General features: G+C 30.9%; 1 protein-coding gene across 4 annotated transcripts in view; it reads left to right on the forward strand.

Annotated features, from left to right (window-relative positions):
- Nucleotides 1-27,494, forward strand: part of cher (filamin A protein cher) — a 94,580-nt gene that overhangs the window by 10,230 nt on the left and 56,856 nt on the right. The window contains exons 3-16 of one of the 4 annotated variants that reach the window (XM_034338241.2): nt 11,491-11,840; nt 12,409-12,536; nt 12,806-12,820; nt 15,038-15,176; nt 15,808-16,092; nt 16,165-16,481; nt 16,548-16,974; nt 17,173-17,388; nt 18,152-18,539; nt 19,144-19,713; nt 21,643-21,987; nt 22,657-23,261; nt 23,533-23,831; nt 26,561-26,699. In XM_034338241.2, coding sequence (XP_034194132.2) covers nt 11,491-11,840; nt 12,409-12,536; nt 12,806-12,820; nt 15,038-15,176; nt 15,808-16,092; nt 16,165-16,481; nt 16,548-16,974; nt 17,173-17,388; nt 18,152-18,539; nt 19,144-19,713; nt 21,643-21,987; nt 22,657-23,261; nt 23,533-23,831; nt 26,561-26,699 — 4,223 coding nt within the window. The remainder of the gene's footprint in view (nt 1-11,490; nt 11,841-12,408; nt 12,537-12,805; nt 12,821-15,037; nt 15,177-15,807; nt 16,093-16,164; nt 16,482-16,547; nt 16,975-17,172; nt 17,389-18,151; nt 18,540-19,143; nt 19,714-21,642; nt 21,988-22,656; nt 23,262-23,532; nt 23,832-26,560; nt 26,700-27,494) is intronic. The other 3 variants (XM_034338242.2, XM_076689271.1, XM_076689272.1) reach the window with 3 other exon arrangements.

Below are 27,494 nucleotides of genomic sequence, written 5' to 3' on the forward strand. Positions count from 1 at the left end.
GAAATTCTCATATTTTATGAAATATAAATAAACTGCACACTTCATTATTAATGAAACTTTAATAAAAAGAGGATATAATATGTGACATTTCTTTCCTGAACGTATAACGAAATAGCGTGATTAATGATAAGAACTGATTAATCTGCAGAATTTGAATCTAGCTATCAATTTAGCCGAGCTATGCAAATTTCGAAGCTCGAAGAACTCCATATATGCAAACGTAAGAGCTCATACTTTGGAAATAAAGAATTTGCAAAGGCAGGAAATTGCTTAAAGGATATTTTATAAATTCATTAGTGTAACATTTATTCATTAATTTGTGATTCATTAATATTATTGTTCAAGAAGTGTAATTAAAAAAGAAAAAAGATTTGCAGATAGGAATTTAAACATTTAAATTATTATATCAGTGAACAAAATATATATTTGTAATTGATTTAATGAATTTTAATGAATATTAGATGTGTAGGTATATTATTTGATACTTCAAATCCATTAATGAATGAAACTTTCCGAGATAAAGAAAAAAATTAGAGAAACTATATCTATAATTTGAGTATACATAGTATTATGAGGGTGATCGCAATTTTTGGCAAAAATAAATGTCATCGCATAGCTGTGGTAGTAAAATTTTGCACACCTCAGATTTGCTTATAGTACAATCTTTGCAGAAATATAACGTGATCGTAAATGTCAATGATCTGTAAAGTCATACATCATTTCCAATGCTGAGAGAATATCTATTTGAAATATTATCAACAGGTTGCACAAGAATACTGATAACCATAACGATAATAATTTTATAACATTAATTTAATAACGATAAATTTTCAGTTAATGAAAAAGGCATCGAATTAATTCTATTACAATATATTAATTAATACATTGTAATAGAGCAATCGATTTTAATTTCCATTTTTTCATTCATAGATACACTAGATTTATGACTATACTATATTTCTGCACTGACTATACAAGGCATGAAGAGACACTATACAAACCACGAAAATAATGTTTCTCGCTTTATCACACGGAGCAGAATAAAATAGATAATTATTAAAATTTAGGTTCCACCGATCATCTATTTTTTTTTGCAATGGGTAAGGGATGGGAGACCGACTCTCACCGATTCTCATCAGAATTTCCCTCCTTGTAACTGTTCCTGTGAGTTCGTGGCCCACTTACCAGCTAAAAAAATAAAAATATTAATTAATTAAAAACGAATTTTAATTTGATATTGTATTTCATATTATTTTCATTTTCACAATTTTACACTGTTCGTTTAAAACTTATTCTTCCAATATATGAAACTCTTTCGTTAAATAATGATACATTTAATTTTATGTGAATATTCTTGTATATGTTTTATAAGATTGGGTTACCATTGACCCAAATGTCATGGAGACTAATAATAAGCAATGCTTACAAAAGTAACATAATACTATTAATAATAACAGAAAAAGAGGATAAAAGCATTTGTATGGTATTGCTGTTGGACTAATAATATAAATTACAAATTTGAAAAATAATAAAAATTTCAATATGTTTTATTATACACGTCCAGTTAAAATAAGAAATTTTTGTTTAAAAAGGTGTCTGTACTGTATATTCTGTTAAAAATTTTATAAACTATCGAACGTGCACGGGTTCAATAATTTGTCGGTTCCTGACCTACCTGCAAAGTTTCATTGAAATGGGTACGTGACACCTAATGCGGTCCCCTTTGATAGTATACGTCTGAAATTACACGGCTACTGTCTTTCATGGTCCGTCATCCGTACGTTAACGTAATCGCACCGAATAACATATTCCCTATTACCTCATGCGTGTATTAACCCTTGAATGACGCATACCTAGAAACTCACATGGTTAGCTGATGCAAGGTCGCTTTGACTCATAGTAAAGAGTTGATTATACACTGTTCTGCAGACGGATTTCTCTGAAGAACTCAACAAATATATGGAGTGAGGCACGTAAAGTCTGATAGTTGAATATTATTGATAATGTTATTACAAGAAAATTCAAGTATTTTAAGGGAGTTACTTTTTGTCTTGATTTAATTTTTTCTATATGAAGGCGTCCAGGATAATTTAGGATCATCACCTTTTTAAAAAAGTGGAATTACACGTGGAATTCTTTCTCCAACCTTTTTTTCAAAATTTTAACTTATATTTTATAGACCACTCCCGTGAGCATCACTCTCTATATCTCTTCACCTTTTCCTCCTTCCCCTTCTTGATTAATGTTTAAAATGAATTTGGTAATTCTTTATAAAGAAGTTGTATTAGGAAATAATAGTAAAAAAAATTAATAATCACTAATTCGTGAGACATTTCAAATTCGTTTGCATGGGTTATTCTGATCCAGCTGCAAAAATAAAATATGGTAAATTTATTTGTAGAGTTCATGCAGGAGGGAAGAATATCTAAAAATGTTTTAATTATGGGTCAAAAGGACCATGATTTAAAACGTTCATATTCCTAGGGTTATACTTTGTATAATCATGACAAAATGATACCAGCTAGTTTTGCAATAATAAATTTATTATTGAAATATAAATATAAATTTATTATTATACTCTTGCACAAGGATATTAATTTAAAATTAAATTTATTAATATCGAAGGAACGGTGTAAAATTTAGAAAATTAAAATAATATGAAACTGTGACCCTCTCCATGGTTCGCCACAAGTGCAGTGGTTCGAATACCTACATATGTATGTGCCAGCTGGACAAAATTAATTTTCAAATATACAGAAACTAATTGCTGTAATATTATATAATAACGATACATTAAAACCCTTAAGTACTAAACTCTTGAACTCTCTTTCCACAGTAGGTACATCACGATTTATAGGCAGACAATGAATCAACAAATTAATATAATTTCAAATCTATGATGGATATAGCATCTGAAAGCATCTATTTTAGTTTAAATTACTATAAATTATCAAAAACCTTTTATGTTTCGAGTCAATTAATTCATATTAGAAATTTGCATAATGTAATGATTTGTCAGTGATTTACTATATGCTCCACGTCATCCCACGTAAGAAGAATTCAACGAGTGAAAAGTCGAGACCTTTTACTTTATTTTAATCGCTTATTTGATTTGCAAAACTTTGCAAAACTGTACTAAATGTTAAAATTAATCTTAACGTTCATGCTCGCCCAATACTAATTTTGATCTATTGACAATGTTGCTAGTTACAGGATTGCCTCGAAATAAGTAACTCGCTCGGGACCGAACAGTTGCTTATTACGAAGCAGGTATGCTATTCGGCTTCACGAATGAGAGATCGTCAAGATACGTCGTCACTCGTAGAAACGAGTGAGAGATCCGAGGTAGCGGCAAACGGACCTCTCACTCATTTCTCGGACCTCTCACTTTGTGAGCGACTTCAAACAAAGAGGGGATAGCGAGTTGCTTATTTCGTAGCAGAGACCACTTGCTTATTTCGAGGCAATCCTGTAGTTCGGATTCGTTAGTTAATATAATATAATTGATTTATTTGAAAAAAATGTAGAAGGAACAGTTATAGTTAAATGAATAGTAATCTGGAATAAGCTGTATGAGGTAGAATTTTTTATTTCAAGTTTATGATAATTCCTTTAATGGTTTATGTAACACGCAGTCGAATGTTATCGTGCAAGAGAGCAGGCTTTCGATTTTCTTGACCGAAAATGGACAGTTCCCGTTTAATGTATCATTTGATTTGGTTAACTACAACGTATACTATATAGGTAGCGCAGTAACCGTCTGGTGCGATTGGAAAAGGTCATAGTACATTACGTTCTATGTATTCTATCAAGTGACCTTTTACTTTTAGCGAAAATCCATTTTTCTATTAATATTTTATGCTTCTTACATCGCCATATTGTCCTATTTTTATTTTTACATCCTCAAATTAATATTGCCAGGTCTGAATCGTTGGAACCAGTTTCTGCGAATATTTCATTACCAAAAATGGTATAAATTGATGTGCATACTTTTAACCCTTATATGGTTTTCAAAAATAGTTATATCCATAGGATTCTTCATTTATATTTTACTGAACCTAATTTCTTATGTTATGAACAATTCTTGTTATACTATGTGGTGTTATTCAGTAGACGTTTGTAATACAAATTTTAATTCACAATTTAAACTTTAACTTTTTGTTACAATGAAAGAAAAGGTGCTAGCATTTGAACATGTTAATTACCAAAATTAATCAAATACAAATATAACAACCACGCAGATTATTGTATTTTAAATTATAAAAAAACTCAGGTTTAAAAGAACGATAAAAATGGCTTTACAGACGGCCCTGTTCTAAACCTTTCATTTACTATGCTAAAAAATATTGAATGAAATTGTTTTTTAAAAAGTGGACCTTTTGTTACATAATTTAAAAAAAATACATTTTTAAACTGTTACAAAAGGTAATAACAGTAATCAGATTTTTACCTATATTTGTTTAAAGTATAATTGTTTAATATTGAAAAAGTGCAACCTTGTCTTTTCTATAATTTTATTGATAATATATTCTTTTATGTACCATATTTGCAACACAATAGAACGAGAAGTCAATAAAAGTTTCTGACCTATTCAGTCAATGTTCAAGTCTACTTGAAAGTACAATATTACTTCCGTTTCCTGAAGTATTTATACGAGGCTCAAATCTATCTCATTTATTCGAGTGTACTTGGAAGTGCTATGTTTATTTTCTGATGTATTTATAGAAGATTCGAATACAATCAATCAAAGTCTGAATCTACTTGCGAGATACTTCATTCTATCACTACAGGCTATTGAAATGAAACGAGTTGCCAAAATCGTACTACTTGAAGTATTTAATATTACATTTCCTATTTGGCATTAATTTGTTCAAGAATTGATATTGGAAATTGTAGCTTCGTGTTTAACATTTATTCTATTACACACTTAATTTGTTGCCAAGAGTAAATTAAGGATAGTCTAAAAGGTACACTCGCGATCAAATCAGGTTTCCCTAGGGAAAATGGCGGTATAGAGGAAGTAGGAATTCTCTGAAGCTTAATTTTTACGATATTGATATTAAAAGTAATTTAGAAACAAAGTAATATAATTTTCGATTATTAAATATTATAAAATTTCCTATACAACTGAGAAATATGAAAAATGAATAAATATCAATTCAAATTTTCCCGCGTAAATGTTTACACAAACGTGATAGGGCCACACTTCTATAGTATATCTACAATGAGGCTCTCTCTCCTATATCGTCATTTTCTTCGGGAATGTCCATGGGGAAGGGCAAAAACCCGGGACATTGATTGATTAGATTCTGAATGTACAATTTAAGTAGCTGTACATAATTTAAAAGTAGTAGAAAATATTAAACAAAAGTATAATTGAAAAAGACTAATGTATGATTTATTAATAAATAAATAAGTACAATGAAAATATTTCAATATTGATGTTAATTAAACAACATTTATATATAAAAAGAGATAAATATTTTAATATGTATTATATATTAATAATTATTAAGTCATTTATGATTATTTTTAGAATTTTAATTCATGCTTTATTTTTCTTGGTTAACACGTTAAGTGTCATAGTAGTCACTAATAACTGGTGCCTTAAATTATAATTGATATATTTCAATAATTAATGAAGAAAAGAATTTTTAGAGATTGAGAAGCATTACAATATCACTTATTAATAAACAAATTAAAACGAGGAAATCATAACACTATACAAATATGTATTTACAGGATTTAAATTGATGTATTTATTCCAATATTCATGCAAAATGCTTAACCATAGTTAGGTATATGTATACGGTTCATCTGGGTCAGTAGAACAGTTCTATAAAATCAATGGCCTTGATAATGCATGAAAACTTAATTCATTCCTTCAAATATCTCAAACCATGATTTTTGATTTTTTACTATTCTTCAACTTAAAAATAGAATCTTACTTAAATATATTTTAAAAATATCTTTTCTTTCTAAATCTGTGAAAATGATAATATAATGCTCAAATAATAATCTTTATTGAAAATATTCACTTCTGACCCTAAGTTAGTTCTAAATGCTTATACGTGAAAGGTGTATCCGAAGAAGTAGACCGGCTACAAAAAGAAGTTAGGAGTAGAATCAGAGATGCTTGGAGGTCATATCTGGTACGGGCGTCGTGACGCAACCGGTTAGCCATCACTGACGTCATCGTCTAAATACGCGGTCGAATACGGTCGAGGGAAACACGTCATGGACACTCGAGTTAAGGAGCGATGCTACTGACAACTAAATACATAGACAGTCAATTTTATCGGCCACGAACAGTCTTTACTTGTGTCTGTAGGTCAGACAGTATGAAAATGTCAAATACAGTACTGTATGTACCAATTGACTATTATACCAATCAAAATCGCTGACTTCATGTTTCTTATTTTAAATTACGGAATTTATTAAAATTTACAATGTACTTTAACTTTTCGGAAGATAGAGAATTATTGTACATACTAATTTATATCTCATTCTTTATTTATTTATTTTCAATTTAGAAGGAGGTGCGCATTAAACACCATAGTTTTAGCGTTAATTATCCATTTTTTTGTTTTATTTTTTTCTTTAAGTAGGTATATGTCCATGTCTTTTTGGTTCTAGTGTTAAAAATAGGGTACAGTTTTATTTAAAAAAAAGACAATGCACTTGCAAACAACTATTTCATTTTTTTTTCTTCTACTTTGAATAAAAGTAATATATAAATATAAATTATAGAGTAAAAATAATCAGGCATCGTATATCATATTACAGATAATTAGAAATAAAGAAATATTACATCTAGTGTATGAATTAATTCTGTGTCTTTTCTATTTCTTTAATTGCAAATTAATTTTTAAAAATTAATGGTGACTTCAATTATTCAAGTAATTATTATTGTTATTATATTCTCGCGTCACTTTTCAAATGTAGAAGTAATTTAAAAAAAAACTAAAATTTAAAAAATGAAAATAATGTGAAGTACAAAATGAAACTAAAAATGTGGCTCTCTCCATGGTCCGCCATCCAAGGATTAAGAAGGCGTAATATTAAAGGCTCTGAATTAATTTGTACGCCTAATACATTGATTGAAATTAATTTTAAAGTGGAAAACAGTGTTAAATTAGTAAACACATTGAAACAAACAATTTAATTAGAGAACTGTGTCACTCATGAGGCCAAAAAGAAATAGAGTACTTTGTCTCACGATAAGCAAATGTATTTTAAACCGAGAACGGAATGTACTGATAAGCTATAAAAATGATAAAAATATTATCATTTTATTTTTCTTTTAATATTTCTTAAATTATAATTCAGGAACTTGCATCAGTGTCATTTCAATAAATCAACACGTCAAGTAGGAGACTATTTTTTCAATCTTGTAACGAATTATTATAATAAGCATTAATGCGTGTTCTTAAAAGAAAGTTATCTTATCAGAAGAATAATGAGAATGGCATGCAAGCTGAAACCGAAGATGACGTCTCACTTCATACCTGAACAAATTTGACCTTCACCTGATACCTCTATCTGCTTTCCCTTTCTTTCTTCGCGATTCATCCAAACTTTTATGTAAATTAAATATTTACAGTTTAAAATAAAAATAAAAATAATTTAACTTCAGGTACTAGGACATAGGGTGCTTTTATGTAATTCTGGGTTCTAATGTACCTGTCTCTATACCGGAGACGTGTAACATGACATATGTTAACATAAGTAACATAAGATCTTCATTGTTTTATAGTATGACCAATGTAATCTCCTTTGAAACAAGAACCTATTGTATACGGAATATCGTCGTCACGTTATAATTCAGACTACCAGTGACATAAATTTTAATTTTAATAAGCGAACCACTACAGTAGGTTTCAGAAATATACCAACCCCTCGGTATTTAAATTATAGCTATCATCAGGTATCGAATAAGTAATTAAGAAGAAATTATAATAAATTCCTATATGTAGACATATACAATAATGGGAAAGGGTGAATTAAATTATAACATTTGAGTGGCATATTTTTTTTTTACAATTGTTTCTGGTCATATTTAGTGATGAAAAGAAATTTAATTTAGGGGAAATTGATGAAAAAAAATCATCGTATACCTTATTACACATAATTATAAATAATTATAAATAAAGAAACATTGCATTAGGTGTACGAATTAATTCTGTCTTTTTTAGTTTTTAATTGTAGATGTATTTTTTAAAATTATTGGTGACCTCAATTATTCAAGTAAAAAATAAAATAAAATTCTGATTGGCATGATTTGAAATTTAAGGGGTTCATTTTTTTTTTGTGATGGTATACTTTCGAAACGTACTGTATCAGTTTACAGATGTTACTGTCGAATGAAATCACAAGTAAGAAGATGAGATTGTTGAAAATACTTCGGATGAGTTGTTACGCGGACAGTTTCCCGCTTGCTATTTTGTTACGCAGAGACAATGTCGCGCTATAAATATCTACACCAAGTCATGTTCGTCTAAATTTGTCTGTTAAAATGCATTTATTCAACGATTCGATTTCACTAGTATGTCGGTGTCTTCAAGTTTTGACTTGGCACCGAATTTTCGAATAATCGAGATGATATTATTCTGAATGACTCATCGTTGATGACGAAATGAACGATTAATGTAACCTGTAAATATAATAATCATGAGAGTGTTGATTGTATATAACGAATGTTATAAATAAACATTACAATATTGCAAGTGGCATTGCATGGTTCTCTATAGAATTTATATTTGAAAAAGAGAAAATAGAAAATTGAGAATGAAAATTACTTATTTACTTATGAAAATTATTTATTTTATTTTTAAATAAGTAATCTTCTGATCATTTTTAAATATTTAAGTAATATATAAAAATTGCTTAAAGCAACGAATTATTTACAAATGATTTATTTGACAAATATTTGGATATTTTAAATAATAATCCAAAGTAAATTCATTCTTAATTTTGTATAAGAAAAATTCCAGTTAATTTTGAAAGAAAAAAAAAACGTGGAAGATTGTTTAACATAATAGCACAGGTGATTTGGTTTTGAATTGTAATAGTAATTCATTTTCATATTTTTATACCTACATGTGTTGTTAAGGTTAATTAACTTTTTTCCCAGAACAAAGAAAAGTTGATTCACTTGGATGTTGTCAGCGTTATTTCTTGACTCTTCTATCATTATGCAGTTATTTCTTACAGGAAGAGCTAGAAATACGTTCGCACTTCCATACCTTCTGCTGAATGACTTTTTAGAAGTGTATGGTTTAATGAAATTATAATACAACTTAATTTTCCTTTTAAATTGAACGTAATACATAGGAACATTGAAATAGATGAGAGATAACAGGAATTTTAATGGGTCACTGAAAATAATCTGTTATAAATAGACCGTTAATATTTATAGAAATGCATCGTTGTCATATTTGTCTTATGATATCAACTTCAATTACAGTAATTTATGAATCATCAATTATGAATCATGATGCTATTCTATTTATCTGTCTATCTATCTATTCATATACCGCAGTTCACCAGAGTCCATAACTGCGAAAAGACCAGTTTTCGTTCTTCGCGCATCTCCAGTGCGCATCTTCGTCCTGATTGGCGATACTTCCAAACGAAGTGGAAAGCGATTGGCGGAGAGCTCGTTGCGTTCCCCCACCATCTTCCAACCTGCGCGTCGCTGTTATGGACTCTGGTGAACTGCGGTATATATATATAATACGAAATTCGTTTTTTTTTTTAAATCACTTCTCCTCCTAGGATATTCAAGGTAGAGAAATAGGACCCATAGTGTTGGATATCCCCAAATGAGTAGACCACAGTAGCAGGATGGAATTTTTAATTTGGTGCCCTTGCTCTTTTGTACGGGTCCGCAAAGTCGGAAAAATGCACGCATTAATCTCTAAGTAAACTTATTAAAAATGTTGCAAAATTTTCGAAACTCGACATTTGAATATACTAGTTATAATTGTTTTAAGATAAACTCATAGTAAGCGTACATTGACAGTCGCCATCAAAAGAGACTTCCTTAGGAAAAATAGTAAGAATTTTCAAAATACAATAGTAATATTAAAAGTAATTTCTAAAAGAAAATACAAAATTAAATTAAATTAAATTGGGGCTCTTTCCATGGTCCGCCGTCCAAAGGATAAACATTAATATTTATTTAATTGCTCTTAATATGAAATTATTTGTTGAATTCTCTCAAATAAACTTATACACATCATCATTGCATTAAAAATTATTTAAATATGTTTAAATGATAATTAAAATGAAAATCATACAAAATTAATAATCATAAATTTATATTAAAGACTGCAACTATTTTCCAGTACTATTTATTCGAGCATTTAGTTTTTGTGTACTATAGTAGGGTCAAATTTGACCCCGTCAAAATTAAAGTTATTGTTTCTCTGTTCCAAACTAGGCAACGGAATATGTCGAAGGGCTCAGTGAAAAACAGGCGTATGCCACTTATGCATAAATTAACATTATTTTTTTTCTTGCACCATTAATCGATTTCACCCTTGTAATACATATATTGTATATTCCACTGTTTCGTATTTGAATAGCTAAACAATGACGTGTGCCACTATTCCACTGACAAGGGAACATCGGAGACTGATACACTCCGATTTTGATGAAACTTTGCATAAATATTTATTAGACCTGTTTATAAAGATAACTGTAATTCGTCGGTGCCCGTTTTTCACTTTGAGGGAGATATCAACCCTTTTATCCGAACCGCCATTTCTATATACGTGCTTATAAATCGTAAACAACAAAAGATATAAAAAAATAGTTGAAATAAAAGTTATACCGTTTCTTGAGGTCTATAAAGCTGCGTGTAAGTTTTTCTTTTAAATCATCCTTTTTGCAAAATTGAATTCCCCCTCCCCCTCCGTTTGGAAAAACTTTACGCAGCTTTATAGACCTCAAGAAACGGTATAACTTTTATTTCAACTATTTTTTTATATCTTTTGTTGTTTACGATTTATAAGCACGTATATAGAAAGGGCGGTTCGGATAAAAGGGTTGATATCTCAAAGTAAAAAACGGCACCAACGAATTACAGTTATCTTCATAAACAGGTCTAATAAATATTTATGCAAAGTTTCATCAAAATCGGAGTGTATCAGTCCCCGATGTTCCCTTGTGAGCTCCGCAATTCTTGAATGTAAGGAACACTGACAAATATGTGAAAATAGAAATCATAAAATATTGTTACTTATAATATTAACCCTTAAAAAGCGGAACCTGGATCAATCGAGATCCAAATTTACAAAATATGTACAGTGATACTAACCTAAAGTTAAATGTATAATTTTTAAAGAAACAGTGTAAAATTTAGAAAAATTAATTGGAACCATTTTGGAGCTCTCTCCATTGTCCGCTGTCCGAGGGTTAAAAATCAATGTACTATATATTACATTTCTAAATCATGGTAGTTACGGGTTAATTATTACTTTACAGATTCATCGGACATTGTAGACTGTAAATTAAAGTTGATCCTTGGACTAATATGGACACTGATTCTCCACTACTCTATCTCGATGCCCATGTGGGATGGAGAGGAAAGCAACGAATACGACAAACATGCATCACCAAAACAAAGACTGATGCATTGGATCAAGTCGAAACTTCCGGATCTGCAGATTAACAACTTCACTACCGATTGGAACGATGGACGCGCTGTCGGTGCCCTGGTAGATGCTGTTGCACCAGGTCTCTGCCCAGACTGGCAAGATTGGAACCCAAAGGATGCCATACAGAATGCTTCTGAAGCGATGGGACTCGCTGATGATTGGCTCAATATACCACAGGTTTCTATAGTTTTTTTTATACTTATTTTTGTAGTTTAATCCTAGAAAGACTGAGGGGGGGACTTGTTGAGCCCACCAGTTAGAAAATATTAAAAATGTATTTATTATTTTTCTTATCTGAAAAATGTCCAATAAATTATTTATTTGTGCATATGCTTTCAAGATTAGTACTCAAGAAGTGATTTTGGTTCAGTTTAGATATTATTAAAAAAAGGAAGCATTAGAATAGTGGGGTTTATTAGTACTATCTTTGATTATGATCATTGGTGTAATTAGATTTTTGAGGTGGATCAGATTTCGTAACTTAGGATTCTAGAATTCTAGATTTTAGAAATTTTAGAGTTTTAGGATATTACGATTTTGGAATTTTTGAAATTCTGAAGTCTTAGAATTTTTAAATCTTAGAATTTTAGAAATAGAAGGAAGAGACAATTTAAATGTTTTGAGAGCTCAAACTCACCCTATCCTCTGAGAAATCCCTCTTGATTGCAAAGGAATGACTAAAAAGAAAAAATTCGTTTACTAATGAAAAATCAATAAACATGTGGTGGTTTTGATTTTCTTATAGCTCATCAAACCAGAGGAAATTGTAAATCCAAATATAGATGAAATGTCAATGATGACGTACCTCTCTCAGTATCCTAACGCGAAATTAAAGTCAGGAGCACCGCTTCGACCACGTACCAATCGAAATAGGTAAGCAATTAACTTTTTCTTTTTGACATCATTTATAGCAATCGAGGTCGAGGGTAGCCTCTCTGAGCAACAAAATTTGTTCTCTTATCTCAATAAACATTACGTTTCGATTCCCTTTGGGATTCTCTTCAAAAGAGTTAATTAATCAGTTGCTTCAATTCAGGAGCATACCGCGTTAAGAAATAAATATACCACCTCTTTAATTCTACTAGCAAAGTTTTGAAAAATTCAACGCATATTAATGAATTTCTTTTATTTCTCGGTTGCAGCACCCCGCTACCGCGGTAAGTTGCGCAAAAATCATACCGTGTTACTTATTATAATACTTGTGCAGAGTTCGCTATTATTTAATTTTCAGCTATTCAATATACAACAGACAAATGTATTTCTGTTGCCACGTTTCGCTTTAACCAATTGCGCAAGTAATCCGAAAGTTATCATTTTTTGATTAAGTAATTGGTGTGCGAGAAAGCTGCGACATAAACTGCATGGCAAATAGTTATTGTTATCATATGAGATGGGATTCAAGTATTCTAGAATTCTAGATTGATTGAAATCCTTTATAAGTACTTTGTGAAACGTAAGAAGTACTTTCAAGTATAATCAAACTTTAATTAATCCTGCTGTCCCCTTTCACGTCTATATGACTTACGATGAAAACTATATTTCTGTGTGTACACTCACGATCAAATTAGACTTCCCTAGGGGAAATAGTGATATCGAGAAAGTTGAAATTCTCAGAATACGATATTATATCTATTTGACAAATGAGTGGCTTCTATTCAAATAATTTCCTTTTATTTTTCATTTTTATTCAAAGATTATTCATTACTCGCGACTGGTGTGTTAATTCATTAATGTGCTCAACTCTGGTTAGGAGTAAGTGTAGAAGGAGCCACCCACCACTAGTCTTTAGTCTTGGTAGAACCCTCGGAGAGCCTAGGGAGAACCTCTTGTTCTTCCATGTAAAGAGCATAGACAAATAAAACAAGTGGTGGGATACTTCTACCCCTACACTTCTTTTTAACTAAGGGAAGTCTTACTTGCTCCAAGTGTACATTCTTCAGCTCTACAAGAATTTGGTTTGGGGCTTGAAATGCTTCAAACGAAGCATCACCTCTTATAGAGAATTGTAATCCTAACCTAAAACAATACAGGCTGTTTCGTTATATTGCCACGCGAGCGATTTGATCTTCACACAGATTTCCAAGCATGCCAGTGCTACTCTTCCATTATTGTAGCCTACGAAAATGATACAATTTTATCTCCCTTTTCCTCTTCAACTGAAAGTTTGGAATCTTGAAAAATTTTCCGTCCCTACAATCCTGTCCGCGGCAATATAACGGGAGTGTACCGTATATTAAACTTGATCCCATCCCTATAATCAGTACAACTGTAACTTCGAACTTTAGCTTATTAATATTTCTGCGTTAAAATTAATATTATAAAAAAGTTGAGTTAGCAATTTCTGGTATAAATACGAAATGAAATGAAAATTGGGGCTCTCTCCATGGTCCGCCGCGCCGTCCGAGGATTAAATGAAACGAACGCGATAATAAAATAAACGAGACAATGGAATGGAGAACAACGATGCCGCAGTTCAAATATTCTAAATATAAGAATGTTTATTTTACCACCACATTTGACCTTAAATGACCTTTAATGATAGCTTACGGAAGTGGTCCGAGTAACAGCTGTTACACTGAAGATAAAAGATACAACGTTCTATTTAAAAACCGTATAGCTGACCTTACAGTCTCTGTTAAGTCACCACCCACATAAAAACTTGTCTGCATCATGTTATGCCATTCTCCATATCGAAGTTTTTTTTTATAGAACACCTTTTCCTTATTATGGCAAAACAATAGAAATATTTTTGGTAAACAAATTTATTATTCCACTTTCAGGAGGGACAGACGAACCTGTATTTTTGGAATTTTTTTTCAGAAGAATTTGTTAACCTTTTTAATGCTACGATTACCGGCATTCGATGCATATTGATTTTTAAATTGAAAATAAAATAAAAAAATAAATACCTATAAAGAATGAAACATAAAGCAGTACACAGGGAATTCCCATACCACAGGGACAAGTTGTAGCTTTAAAGCGGTGAAAGATAGAGAAAAATGTCATGAGAAAAAATTAAATGCCGTCGAACGGAATGTGACGTAACCTATGAGTCGGTACCGGAAGTGCAGGCGTTTCAAAGATTTCAAAGTCATTTTCAGTTTTTTAAACGGAATTGTGTACTTTGGTATCCATCGATCGAAGCATTTTTTAATTCCCTACAACAAAGTATTAGTACTGAGGTCTCTTAAGGAGAGACTACTAGGCTTTCCCTGTCTCTGCCTAAGATAACTTTTGAATTAATAAATTTTCGACCCAAGCACTTTAATAGGTTGATGATATGTTATTAGTACATGTGTTTTTCGATAATGAATAATGTAGTATCTAAATGTAGTATAATTTCTGTTTTTAATCACATGCAATTTCTGTCGTAGAGTACGCGTTTATGGACCTGGTATTGAACCAAGTGGTCCAGTTGTTGGAGCACCAGCTAATTTCACCGTTGAAACATTTTCTGCTGGCAAAGGAAATGTCGACGTCACTGTGGAGGACCCAGATGGAAATAAAATACCTGTAAGAATAATACGTCCCAAGTGTGATATATTAGATAAAGTCACATAGTTATTAGAACAGTATCTTGAAAATTGATTTTCTAACCAAAGTATTAAAAAAATTTTATCCTAAATAAAATAAAATTTTTGAATATAAAAAATATTTCTTTAATGTAACAGAAAGTAGTAGAAAGGTACATTAGATTATTATATTCATCATACTTATGTAATACATAGATGTGAAACATGTATACTTATCTGCAATGTGGTTGACCACTGCACAGGAAATCATTATTTATAGATATTAACTTCTAGCATTAATTAAAGAGCAGGATATGTATAATGCAATAGTTATTTTTATATCACTGTGTGATTTCATCGAATTCCCTGATACTGTTTTTTAATAATTCAGAATGAATATTTATAAATAAATATAAATTTATAATATAAAAAAGAAATAAATTATTTTATACAGGAAAAACAATATAAAATATATTTTTCTATTATAAATATAAAAGTTACAATTTAAAAAATAGAAAATGATAACATTTATTTTTAAATTTTTTAAACAGTTTGATTATTCAATAAAATATCAAATATGTATCTAACTCTTCTAAAGCATTTCATAACATAAATCTTTCTTTCTGTTAAAGGTGGATGTTCATTTCAACAAGGACAAGAATCTCACTCATTCTGTATCCTATACCCCAAGGAAAGAAGGACCTCATAAAATAAAAATACTATTTGCTGGTAGAGAAATTCCAAAGAGCCCTTATGTGGTTAATGTAGAAGTACAGGCTGGTGATCCTGGCAAAGTGACAGCAAGTGGTCCAGGATTGCAACCAGAAGGTGTCATAGTTAATAAACCTACCTTCTTTGAAATAAATACAAAAGATGCTGGACGTGGTATACCAGAAGTGATCATATTGGACCCTCAAGTAAAACATCGTTATTCAAACCCAAAATGTCTAAATAATTCTATCTTAAATATTGTAAATTCTGATTTACAGGGTACAAAGACAACTGTGCCAGTGAAATTACGTCAGACATTACCAGATGTATGGAGATGTGACTACACCTCCCCAGTAACTGGTTTACACTCAGTGAACATATTCTTTGCTGGTAAATTAATTCCTGGAAGTCCTTGTGGTGTTAATGTGGGTCTTGCATCAGATGCAAAGAAATGTAGAGCTTATGGTCGTGGGCTCTTGCCTAATGGAGTTCGAGTTCAAGATGACGCGGATTTCGTCATCGTCACCAAAGGCGCAGGTGAAGATGTACCTGGAGTGAAAGTAATTGGCCCTGGAGGAGTAAACTGTCCTGTGAAGTAAGTTAAAAATATTCTTCCCATTTATTCTATTTTACAATAATTAATGCAACACTGTGCTTTCAGTATGACAAAAATTGATGACAAAACGTATGAGTGCCATTATACACCAGTAAAAGAGGGACGACACGTGGTTATGATAACTTATGGTGGACAAGAAATTCATAAATCACCTTTTGAAGTGAACGTTGGTCCTTATAAAGAATCAGCTATAAGAGCTTTTGGTCCTGGCCTCCATAGTGGTGTTGTTGATTACCCAGCAAAGTTTACTGTGGATACTAATGGGGAAACTGGAGGTCTTGGATTTTCCATTGAAGGTCCTTCAAAAGCGAAAATTGCTTGCCATGATAATGGTGACGGAACAGCGGATGTATCTTATTTACCAACTGCACCTGGTCGTTATGCTGTTCATATACTTTGCGATAATGAGGACATTCCGAAATCACCGTACGTTGCGAATATTGTACCGAAAGCCGACTTTGACCCTAACAAGGTTTGTTCTTCACTGTATTATTTAATAGCAGAACCTGAAGGGGTACTACTACTTTTGCCATTTCTTATTCATAACATCATACTGAATATTAAAGCTTAACGTTTAAAATACCTTCTCTTAAATACTTAATCTTTTTTTTCCAAGAATAAATGAACTTTTTATAAGAGTAAGGAAAATTCATTATAAGGAATTTGTTAGGTTGAAGTGTACGGTCCTGGAGTTCAAGCAAAATCTATTCCTAGTGGAAAACCAACAGTTTTCACAATAGATGTAAAGAAAGCTGGTCAAGCACCTTTGGAAGTTGCTATTCAGGATGCTTTGGGAAGAGACGTCCCAGTTCAGCTGGATGATAAACATGATGGTACAGTGCAGTGTAGTTATACTCCAACCTCTGGATCGCAACATGTCATCATGGTAAATCAGCATAAATTATTATTAATATTATTACTGTTATTATCTTGTATTTCTTCTCTTGTGAAGCATCAGATGTCTACTATGCAGGCTAGAATTAAGCATATAAGGGTTTGCTATTAGGTTGTATTATATCTAATAGTTCATTTTGAAACAGAAACGTAATTTAATGACATAAAAGTAGATGTCACAAAATAGCCCTTATATCATGTCAGTTTGATCCAAGTCAATGTTATATTTATTTTTAATTAATGGAAGCGTTATCTTTGTACTGTCCTTAAAAGTAAGCAGATAAAATTAGGAACACGCTTTCTTTTGAATAAAATGCATGTTTTTACATTTCTATTTTGTACTCCTTTTAGAAAACAATAATTATAGTCTTTATCACTAAGGTGTCAAGGTAATTATTCAAATTTTGTTGGGTTAAAATATTGATTAGTTTTTGGACAATTCTTCTACATGTATTATGCTGTTGTCATGTACGTACTATGACGTCAGTATTATTGTAAGCGATAGTTTTGTCTATAATAATAATAAATCTTATGTTGGTTATTTTCAAATATAACAGATAGTTTATATTGGTAAATACGGAATGTTAATAGTACATTATTATTGTAGAATTTTTCACAGATCTCTTCTTTTCATAGCTTTAAACGAGCCATGCCAAATTCATATTAATTATTTAGAAAACAAGAACAAACTAAAATAATTCAATCTTTAGATTATATTAGACATTAGTACACTCAATCATCATTGATGGTTTTAGGTAAATTACGGTGGTGTAGCTACAAAAGAGTCTCCTTATAGGATGAAAGTAGAAGCACCATTAAATCCAGCTATGGTACAAGCCTTTGGACCTGGTCTCGAGAAGGGTGTCAAGTCTAATACTCCAACACATTTTAACATCGACTGTCGTGAAGCTGGTCCAGGTGATCTTCATGTCACCATGTTAAATCCTGAAGGAAGAGAAGTTCTGTTTTCAATAACGGATAACGAAGATGGTATATACACCGTTGATTATGTGGCACCTCAACCAGGGAATTACTTAGTGCACTTAAATTATGGAGGACTGAAAGTACCCCATAGTCCATACAAGATCACCGTTGAACCACATGTAGATGTCTCGAAGATTAAAGTTGATGGTCTTGCACGAAGTAAGTACAAAATTGTTTCCGTTTACAATTTAACAATTATTAGAAGGAGCATTATTATACTATAATATGTTTCCTACAGTAAGAGAATAATTGCAATTATTATAAACAACAGGAAATTATGGCAATAATTGCAGTAATAGAGATATTTTATAGCAGTAGGAAATTTTAATAATTACAGATCAAATCGGATTCTGTCATTATTATATTTTTATTTATTTTCATATATTTATTATTATAAAGCTTCTTATATAGTTTCATATACTGATTATTATAAACCTGAAAATCAGTTGACTTCACCACCATCATTTTATGCAATTTCATTTTAAAATAAGCCATATATCATTAACAACATTCCATTTTGATATATTAGTAAGATATTGTAATCCACCTTGAAGAGTACCTAAACAAAACGTTCAACAAAACTAACAAAATAAGAACTGTGATAACTTCTTTTTAAATTATCTACACGTAATTTAAAACATGATACAACAAGAGTAAAAGGTTCTCAAATTTTAACAATGAATGCATCATATAAATACTGCAAGCGAGCGGAGAGAATAAAACGAAAGATTAAAAATTAGAAAATGCTTGAATGGTGTCGTAGCGGCTCCGGTGAACAGTTTGCAGCAGTTTCGCGTGATAACCCAGGATGCGGGGAAGGCAGCGGACTTTCAGGTGGTAATTACATCTCCATCAGGCAATCGTGTGAAAGCCCACGTGGTACCGACGCACGATGGTTACTTGGTGAACTTTACACCCACGGAGCTGGGCGAATATTTATTGGCAATTAGTTTCGGCGGAGAACCGATATCGAATCAACCCTACTGTTTAACTTGCGTGCATGGCTCTGATCCTGGAAAGGTTCGAGCATCCGGGCCAGGTTTGTCCCATGGAATAGTGAACAAACCAGCCGAGTTTGTGATCGATACTCGTGGAGCCGGACAAGGTGGTCTCGGCGTCACCGTCGAAGGTCCTTGCGAAGCTGCCATTAACTGTCGAGATAATGGCGACGGTACTTGTTCAGTTGCCTATCTGCCAACGGAAGTTGGCGATTACGGCATCAATATCACGTTTAACGAGCAACATATTCCTGGCTCACCTTTTCAGGCTATCGTTGTTAAGGATACTGACGTGTCCAAGATCAAAGTCACTGGGAACGGCATTCAACCGAACGGTACCGTGTATTCTGTTGTTCTTAGGTGTTGCTTTCATTTTGATTTTTTTGGTTTTGAGTGTATTTTTCACTTTTTCTTTTTTTATTGTAATGTTAAATACCGCGACGTGGGATATTTGTTTAAAAAATAATGGTCACTGTGAAGATATAACCTCGAACTGACCTTCATTTCGGTAGCTTTCTTTCTTCCCAGAAATATAATGATTTCATCTTCGAGAATTTTATTTGTATTTTTAAAAATGACAGTATAATTAAGGGTAGTATAAAAGATCCAGACAGAACATCGTCAGAGACATTGGTTGCAATACACAAATATCTCACAGTGCGTCGTTAGTAAACGGTGTGAAACGTATTTCGAATAATCTTAATTATTGAGTTGTTGAGAAAAAAGATTGAGCAAATTAATGAAGAAAATTTGTTTAACATTTGGAAATAGGAAAGGTGTTTTTTTTTGCACGATACTGCTTACTCTCATGAATCATAAAGAATACAACAGAAGTACTGAATAACACAAAATTTAAAAAATAAACGTATATAAATAGATACCCAAGCATTTTTAACAAAACTACAAGCATTTTTCCTAGAAGGAATAAGTAAGCTATTTACTGGATGAAAAGTAGTCATAAAAGACAAATGTATAATTATAATAAGTTATTTCCTTAAAGACACCAACATTGTTTTCTAATTAGTTTAATAATAAGTTGAATTCATCAGGAATTTTCGACTCATTTCATACGTACCTATTTAGAAGTTATTAATGATAAATATTAATGACACTGAGTTGTATTGAAGCACAACCAACAACTTTACATATAAATGTATATTTTTAATCGTCTACTGTAAGAATGTGCATGTGCAGAAATTTTAATTTCTTATCACAAATATTGTTATCATTTCAGCTTTATTTACTTTTCTAATTATTTATTTGAACTTTGATTGTTTTTAGCTGGATGAAAAATTGTAAGTTTGAATAGTAACAAACAGTAACAAACGCATTGTTTGTTGTGTGGTGTTTGCTACTAATTTAATTGATAGTGTCATGTTTTATTAGAATACAAGTATTATATTTTATTTTTTATGCACCTATACAGTTTTTTTTTTATTATTTAAGTATAGAAGAAATGTATTTCTTGCATTTTAGGAAATTATCTTTTGTGTATTCTAAGCAATAGATATCTGTATTGCATTCTATAATGTAACAAATTATTAAAATATTCTTATATTAGAATAGTATTCACAATAGGATAGAGAGATGTTCAAGTTATTAGACTAAAAGTCGGAATAAAATTGTATTTTAAAAATGATTTTGATATTTTTTAAATCTATGAATCAATTTCTTCTCTGTATTACAAAAGCTGCTGTTGTTTCAAATATACACTGTGGAACTGACTTTGAATATATCATAATCACAAAGCAGAGAATTATAAAAAAGCTGCTTGAAGTATGGTATTATAATAAAGAAATAAAAAAATAAAATGGTGAATTAAAAAATTAGAGCAATTCAAAATATCAATTCAAAATATCAAAATATCAAAAAGAATAAAGATTTTAGGTATTATACATCAAGAGTATGTACACAATTAATTATAATTATAATGTTTAGTCTAATAATTTGATCATTTATAATAGTATTTATAATAGTAAATGAAATTAAAGCAAATACATAGGCAATGCATATTAAATATAGATAGCACACAATAATTTCCATAATAGCACATTTTATTTTAAATGCAATACTTTGTTTATATACCTAGAAATAATAAATATAGAGACTAATTATGCTAAATCATACAGTTTTTTATAAAACTGTTATTGTAAATTGTGTTCAGTAATTTAAAATGATTTTAACGTAAGAGAGAATTCAAGTAAATAAAAAAATTTTTAATTATTATATCATAAGTGTTAATCATTTAATTTTATACATTCCAGGTCTATGTGTCGACCAGTCAACAGAATTCACAATAGACACTCGAGGAATCGGAAAGACAGAAAACGACGTTAATAAAGTTTCGTGTACAATTAATAATCCCAGTGGTGCTACAACCGACAAGATCATTATCCCTCAAGGAAATGGTACCTATTTAGTTAGGTACATGCCGTTTGAAGAGGGTCGACATTCAGTAGACATACTTTACGACAATATTCCTATACCTGGATCCCCATTCACAGTGAATGTGCAACGTACATCTGATCCTAGTAAATGCAAAGCATATGGACCAGGCTTACAGAAGGGACGAGTAAACAAAATTAACACATTCACCATTGAAACTAAAGGTGGGTAATTCAATCATCCTATTAATTATATTCATTGTAATGTTACTTAACCCAGATGCCTATGGTCACCTTTATATATAAATGAACTCTAAGTGAATGAACATTAAGTGACTATAGTCACTTTTAGTAATGAAAAGGTTAAAGGTTTCGTCTTCCCAAGTAGACGAAATTAAATCCCAAAACCCATGACGTATTTCTCTTTCCAACATTGTTCCTTCAGTTAAGACAATAAGAAGTCTTGTACCTTTTTTCTAAGCCTAGGAGAATGCTTACTATCTCAGCTGAAAGAATAGTGTTGAAAAGGAAGTGATCCATGAATTTTTGGACTTCATTTCCTCTGCTTGGGAAGGCCTGACTTAACCCTTTCATTCCTAAAAATGACTATAATTACTTAATGTGAAGGTGACTATTGTTACCCAATATCAAATGTTCATTGACGTACTAATGATGACTGTAGTCATCCAATGTCAAATATTTATTGACATATAAAGGTGGCTATAATCATCCAATGTCAAATGTTTATAATCATATAAATATATGAATATCTTTAGTATAAGTTCCTTTATACTAAAGGTGTACTGTACTATAGTCACTCATTAAAATTCCACATTAGTTAGAGGAAACGCTAACGTTATTCTAACGCTGTTTAAATTATTTTTAAATATTTAGATGCTGGCAAAGGCGGTTTGAATTTATCTGTGGAAGGCAGTAACGAAGTAAAGGCGACTTGCAGAGACAATTACGACGGTTCCTGCACCGTGGAATATACTACAACTGAACCGGGTGATTACGAGTTTTCCATCAAATTCGCAGACCAACACATACCTGGATCTCCTTTCCGAATACCCATTGAAAAAGATATAGAAACAAGCAAGGTGACTGCATATGGTGCAGGATTAGAAGCTGTACGAGAAAATGTACCAGCCAAATTCATTGTAAATACGTGGAAGTGTAATCCAGCACAGTTGGACATCACTTTAAAGACTGATAAGGGACAGGTTCAAAATCCAATAATCAAAGATCGTGGAGATGGTTTATACGAAGTCATTTATCAACCACCACCTGCTGGAAGTAATTTACAAGTTAAAGTTACTTATGATGGAGAAGATATACCCGGAAGTCCTTTCAAACCGAAGGTTTTACCAACTGTCGAGCCAAATAAAGTTGTATTATCAGGTCCTGGAGTGGCGCCTGTTTGCACTGCTTCATTTCCAGTTGATTTTGTTGTGGATACTTCCAAAGCTGGCTATGGTGATCTTGAAGTTCAAGTTTTGGTAAGTAATAAAGGCACAGTGCTGAGCAGTAGGTTTTTGTGAACAAAATGGGGATATAGGAAAGTTTGCATTGCATAGTTTAGTTCGCATTAAGATTTGAATAATGGAAGAATAATTAGCTTCAGGATATCTAGGTTTTCGAGACTTCAATATTTGCTTACAACATTTGTTAACGTTAAAAGTCCTTCTGTATTCTAAATTAGTCCTTTTAGCAAAGTCTGTTAAAATGTAATCTTTTTCTTTCAATTCAAATAGATGATGTTTATTTCAGGGTCCAGATCAAATACCTCGCAGGGTTGAAATTCAAGACCTAGGAGATGGAAAATACAAGGCAACGTATTTACCTGATGATTGTGGCCGTTACAAGATCAATGTGAAATACGGAGGTAAAGAAGTATCTGGATGTCCAGTAAACGTCCAGAGTGTTTCCACTGGAAAAGCTGACCAATGCAAAATCAAAGAGGGCATTCAGCACACTCTTGCTCAGGGTGAAGAATATTGCATCACTGTAGATACTGAAAATGCGGGACGTGGTGCAGTTACCTGTCGTATACGCTCCACTTCCGGAAGGTAAGTAAATTAATCATTGAACAAATATTTCTTTCAACCTTGGAGTACACGCGTTAAAGTGAAAATGACCCTTTATGTTCATCATTTTGTTTCACAAGGAATGATTTAGATATGGTCCTCAATGTCAAACCAACTTTCAAAAAAATGCATTTAAAATTTTGAAAAAGGTAATTTAAAATTTTTGTACTCAATTACATAAACTAATCCATATTTCTATAATTATAAAAAAAATTCTTTTGACGGAATTTGAACTTGAAACAAAAAATTTTTAATTTATACTTACTGCTATAACACAGCCACTATACATATAGTGGAATGCTTCTCTACCTCAATATACCTGATTATGCATTTTTACAAATTTTCTTTTCTTTCAAAATTGGGTGGGTATCTGCCCACGTTTAAATTACGTTTACGTTTATTGTAGATATAGATCTATCATCCCGCCAAACATTAAAACTAAGGAATCACATTTGAGGCTCTCTTTGTCAGTTAACTCATAGCTATTGTATCGTTAAGTCGTCTGAATAACACGTGATACGAATGTCTAGTTATTTGAAACAATCGTTCTCATGTCAGTTTACGAAATAAGGTTTTGGGAAGTTACTATACCATCACATGTTGGCAAATCGAGTATCAACAATTTATATATTACGAAAGTGCAGATCTGGCAAAGGTTTAGATGATCTTCTGAGAAATGGCTATTCATGAAAAATCACTGTTAAAGTTAATCGCGTCATTAAGAGGAAGTCAATTAGTGATGTTTGTATGACTACTATAGATATAATGCCTAAGTTGGCTTCTGTAAATGTTGCTATTGTTACTAGTAGAATAATAACACATGGGTTAAATGATATTGAATTTTATGATCATATTGGAATTAAGAAACCACTAATCAGTGAGAAAAACAAGATTAGCCTAATTGTTACTAACGTATTCAAAACCATGTGATACAAAATTGATGAATACAGTCATTGTATAGGATATATTGAAAACGATGGATAATATACTATTCTATACTTATATAACAAATTATTTTCTGTATAAGTACATATTATTTATTTATTATATAGTATTATTTCTTACATCATTTGCTTATTTATTGTTTCCTATACTTTATAATAGAATAGTATCATAAAATCTGTGAATTATCAAAGCTAAAAGAAATTTCATTAGGTCTTTACTATTTCGAAAACTATAGTAAAGTAAATTTTACTTCTATTTTAACTTCAAATCATTGTTTTAAGTAATCTTTTCCTTATCGTCGTTAACTATCATCTTACACCTGTAGGTAGTTATGTACATTATACATACATATATAATTATACATGCTTATGATTTTTAATTGTTGATACTTATAAACCATCACTTCCAAAAATCTTTCTTATGTCATTAGAAGTACATATGTACCTATATGCTTGTAATTGATTTTTATTTTTACAAGTATTTTATTGAAACATTATATTGTAGTGTTTATTTTTATTAAAGCTAAGTCGTGGAACATATTTTCATATCACAGTACTGGAAAATAATAGTCTAGTATGAGGTGTCTGAATATGTGATAGATTTTTTTTTTATATACATATTGCTGTATTATAAAGAAACAGAAAGAACAGTAGCTTCTATAAATATAGGTGACATAGCGACGTGTATTGAGGAGACATCGTTAGGAAGCCGTATCAAGAGACTCAACATCAATAAATTTAACATTTAAAAATAAATATTGGGGTCGCGATGAAGTTTTTAAAATAACATAGGACATTCCACTTACACCAACGACATTTAACAAATAGCTGAAAAGTAAGAGGGGGGAAATAAAATAGAGTGCAGTTAAAAAAGAAAAAGTATAAAATGTATCTTTGATAATAGTATATACACCTTTATACACTTGACCTTATTGTGTAGAATCATTTCAAATATTTTACACGCACACACATGGGTTAAATCATTTTAGGATATTTGTTACATTTGATAAAATTCCGGAATTTTAAATGATAAATTTTTAATGATTTCTTGTTTATAAGGAAAAGCTATTCAATTTGAGATTGCTGATTTTTGAAATTATTAGAAAATGTAGTATGTTTTTTCTTTTTAAGAAAGCACTTGTCATGTAGGGGTAGTTAATCAAAAGTGTTTGAGTTATTTACTTTTGGAATTTTTTATAAAATAGAGAAATTTTTAATTTCATTAGTCATAAGGAAATAAGAAATTTTAAGTTGCTAGGATTCAATTATTTTATTATATTAAATATTCAGTTGAATACAAAACTTACAAAAATATAGGGGAGAATTTGGACTATCTAAACGTATTTTAATTTAAATTGATAATTAATATTTTTGAAGCAGGTGTACCATCTGTAATATAGCTTTTGTTAGTAGCACACCAGTAACTGATTAATCAATAGCAAACTGATTGTGCAATTATATCAAACGTTAAGTTTGTAGCTTGGTGCAAGAAGTGCTAGTGTAATTTGCAAAACTGAATTAACAATTGTATATTCTATATAAAATTTTATCTAGAAATTACCAATAACGACAGTTGTATATGTCATTTTTTATAAAATACACTTGTATTAAAAAAAAGAAGTAGCATAAGCTTTAATTCTCTCTTTTTATATCAACTTCATAAATACTGACATTGATACTTTTTGCACCAAGCCACAAAAATATATGCTGTTGTTAGTTATACTTTTATTAGTATTTTTAACAAATATGTTTCTCTAATGTTTTTAGTGAGGTCGTAGATATTGACATTGAAGATAATGGAGATGGCACAGTTAACATTTACTATACCGTCGCTGATGCTGGTGATTACACCCTCAGTATCAAGTTTGGTGGTCAACCGATACCAGAGGGATTTTATACATTCACGGTAAGTGATCATTACTTTTTATTACAATTTTATTCTTTCCATCCTCTTAATTTTCATTAGAGAAAAGTATAACTAAAGTTGAATTCCAAGTCCTTTGGTAGGCCCCTCCCTCTTATTTCATTTACAAAAGTACCTATTGTAGATTAGACAGTGAATGCTATACCTATTCCTGAATCATGACTTTGTAAGTGAAGTAGTCATTGTTTAATTGGCATTGAACAGTAGTGAGTGATGCATTGATTTCTATTTTTGTGTTTTGTAAAATTGTTTAAATGTTTTGAATAGTTTGGAATTTTCAAATTTCAAGTTTTCTATTTACTCTCTTACATTGTTAGAGTATAATAGCAATTTTATGCAAAATATTATTTTCCTACTAACTGTTTTTTAATTATTTGTATTACTCAACATACTGATTTTTAAATTGATCTTACTTTATAAAATCGTCAACACTGAACTAATATAGAGTTATTACATATCAAATCAATAATTTTTCTAACGTCTAATTGTAAATTAGGGATATTGTTTTAAATAAAAATTAGGTGGGATTTGAGTCATTATTTTCCTGGTTTTTAATTATTAAAAAAAATACAGATCTTCAAATTTTACAAATTCTACCTTTTTACCTATTTTCATAGAAACATACTGTATTTATGACTTTTTATCTTGATACTTGGTAATTGAATTGAATTTCTTATTTTATGAATTTGAGTGCATTTTTTTTATTTTTCATATTTTATTTTGAGTTTATCTTTTTTATTTTTCTTATCTTATGAATTTTTTAAATTGAATAGAAAT

The sequence above is a fragment of the Osmia lignaria genome, chromosome 7 (assembly GCF_051020975.1).
Source record: "Osmia lignaria lignaria isolate PbOS001 chromosome 7, iyOsmLign1, whole genome shotgun sequence".
Lineage (NCBI taxonomy): Eukaryota > Metazoa > Arthropoda > Insecta > Hymenoptera > Megachilidae > Osmia > Osmia lignaria.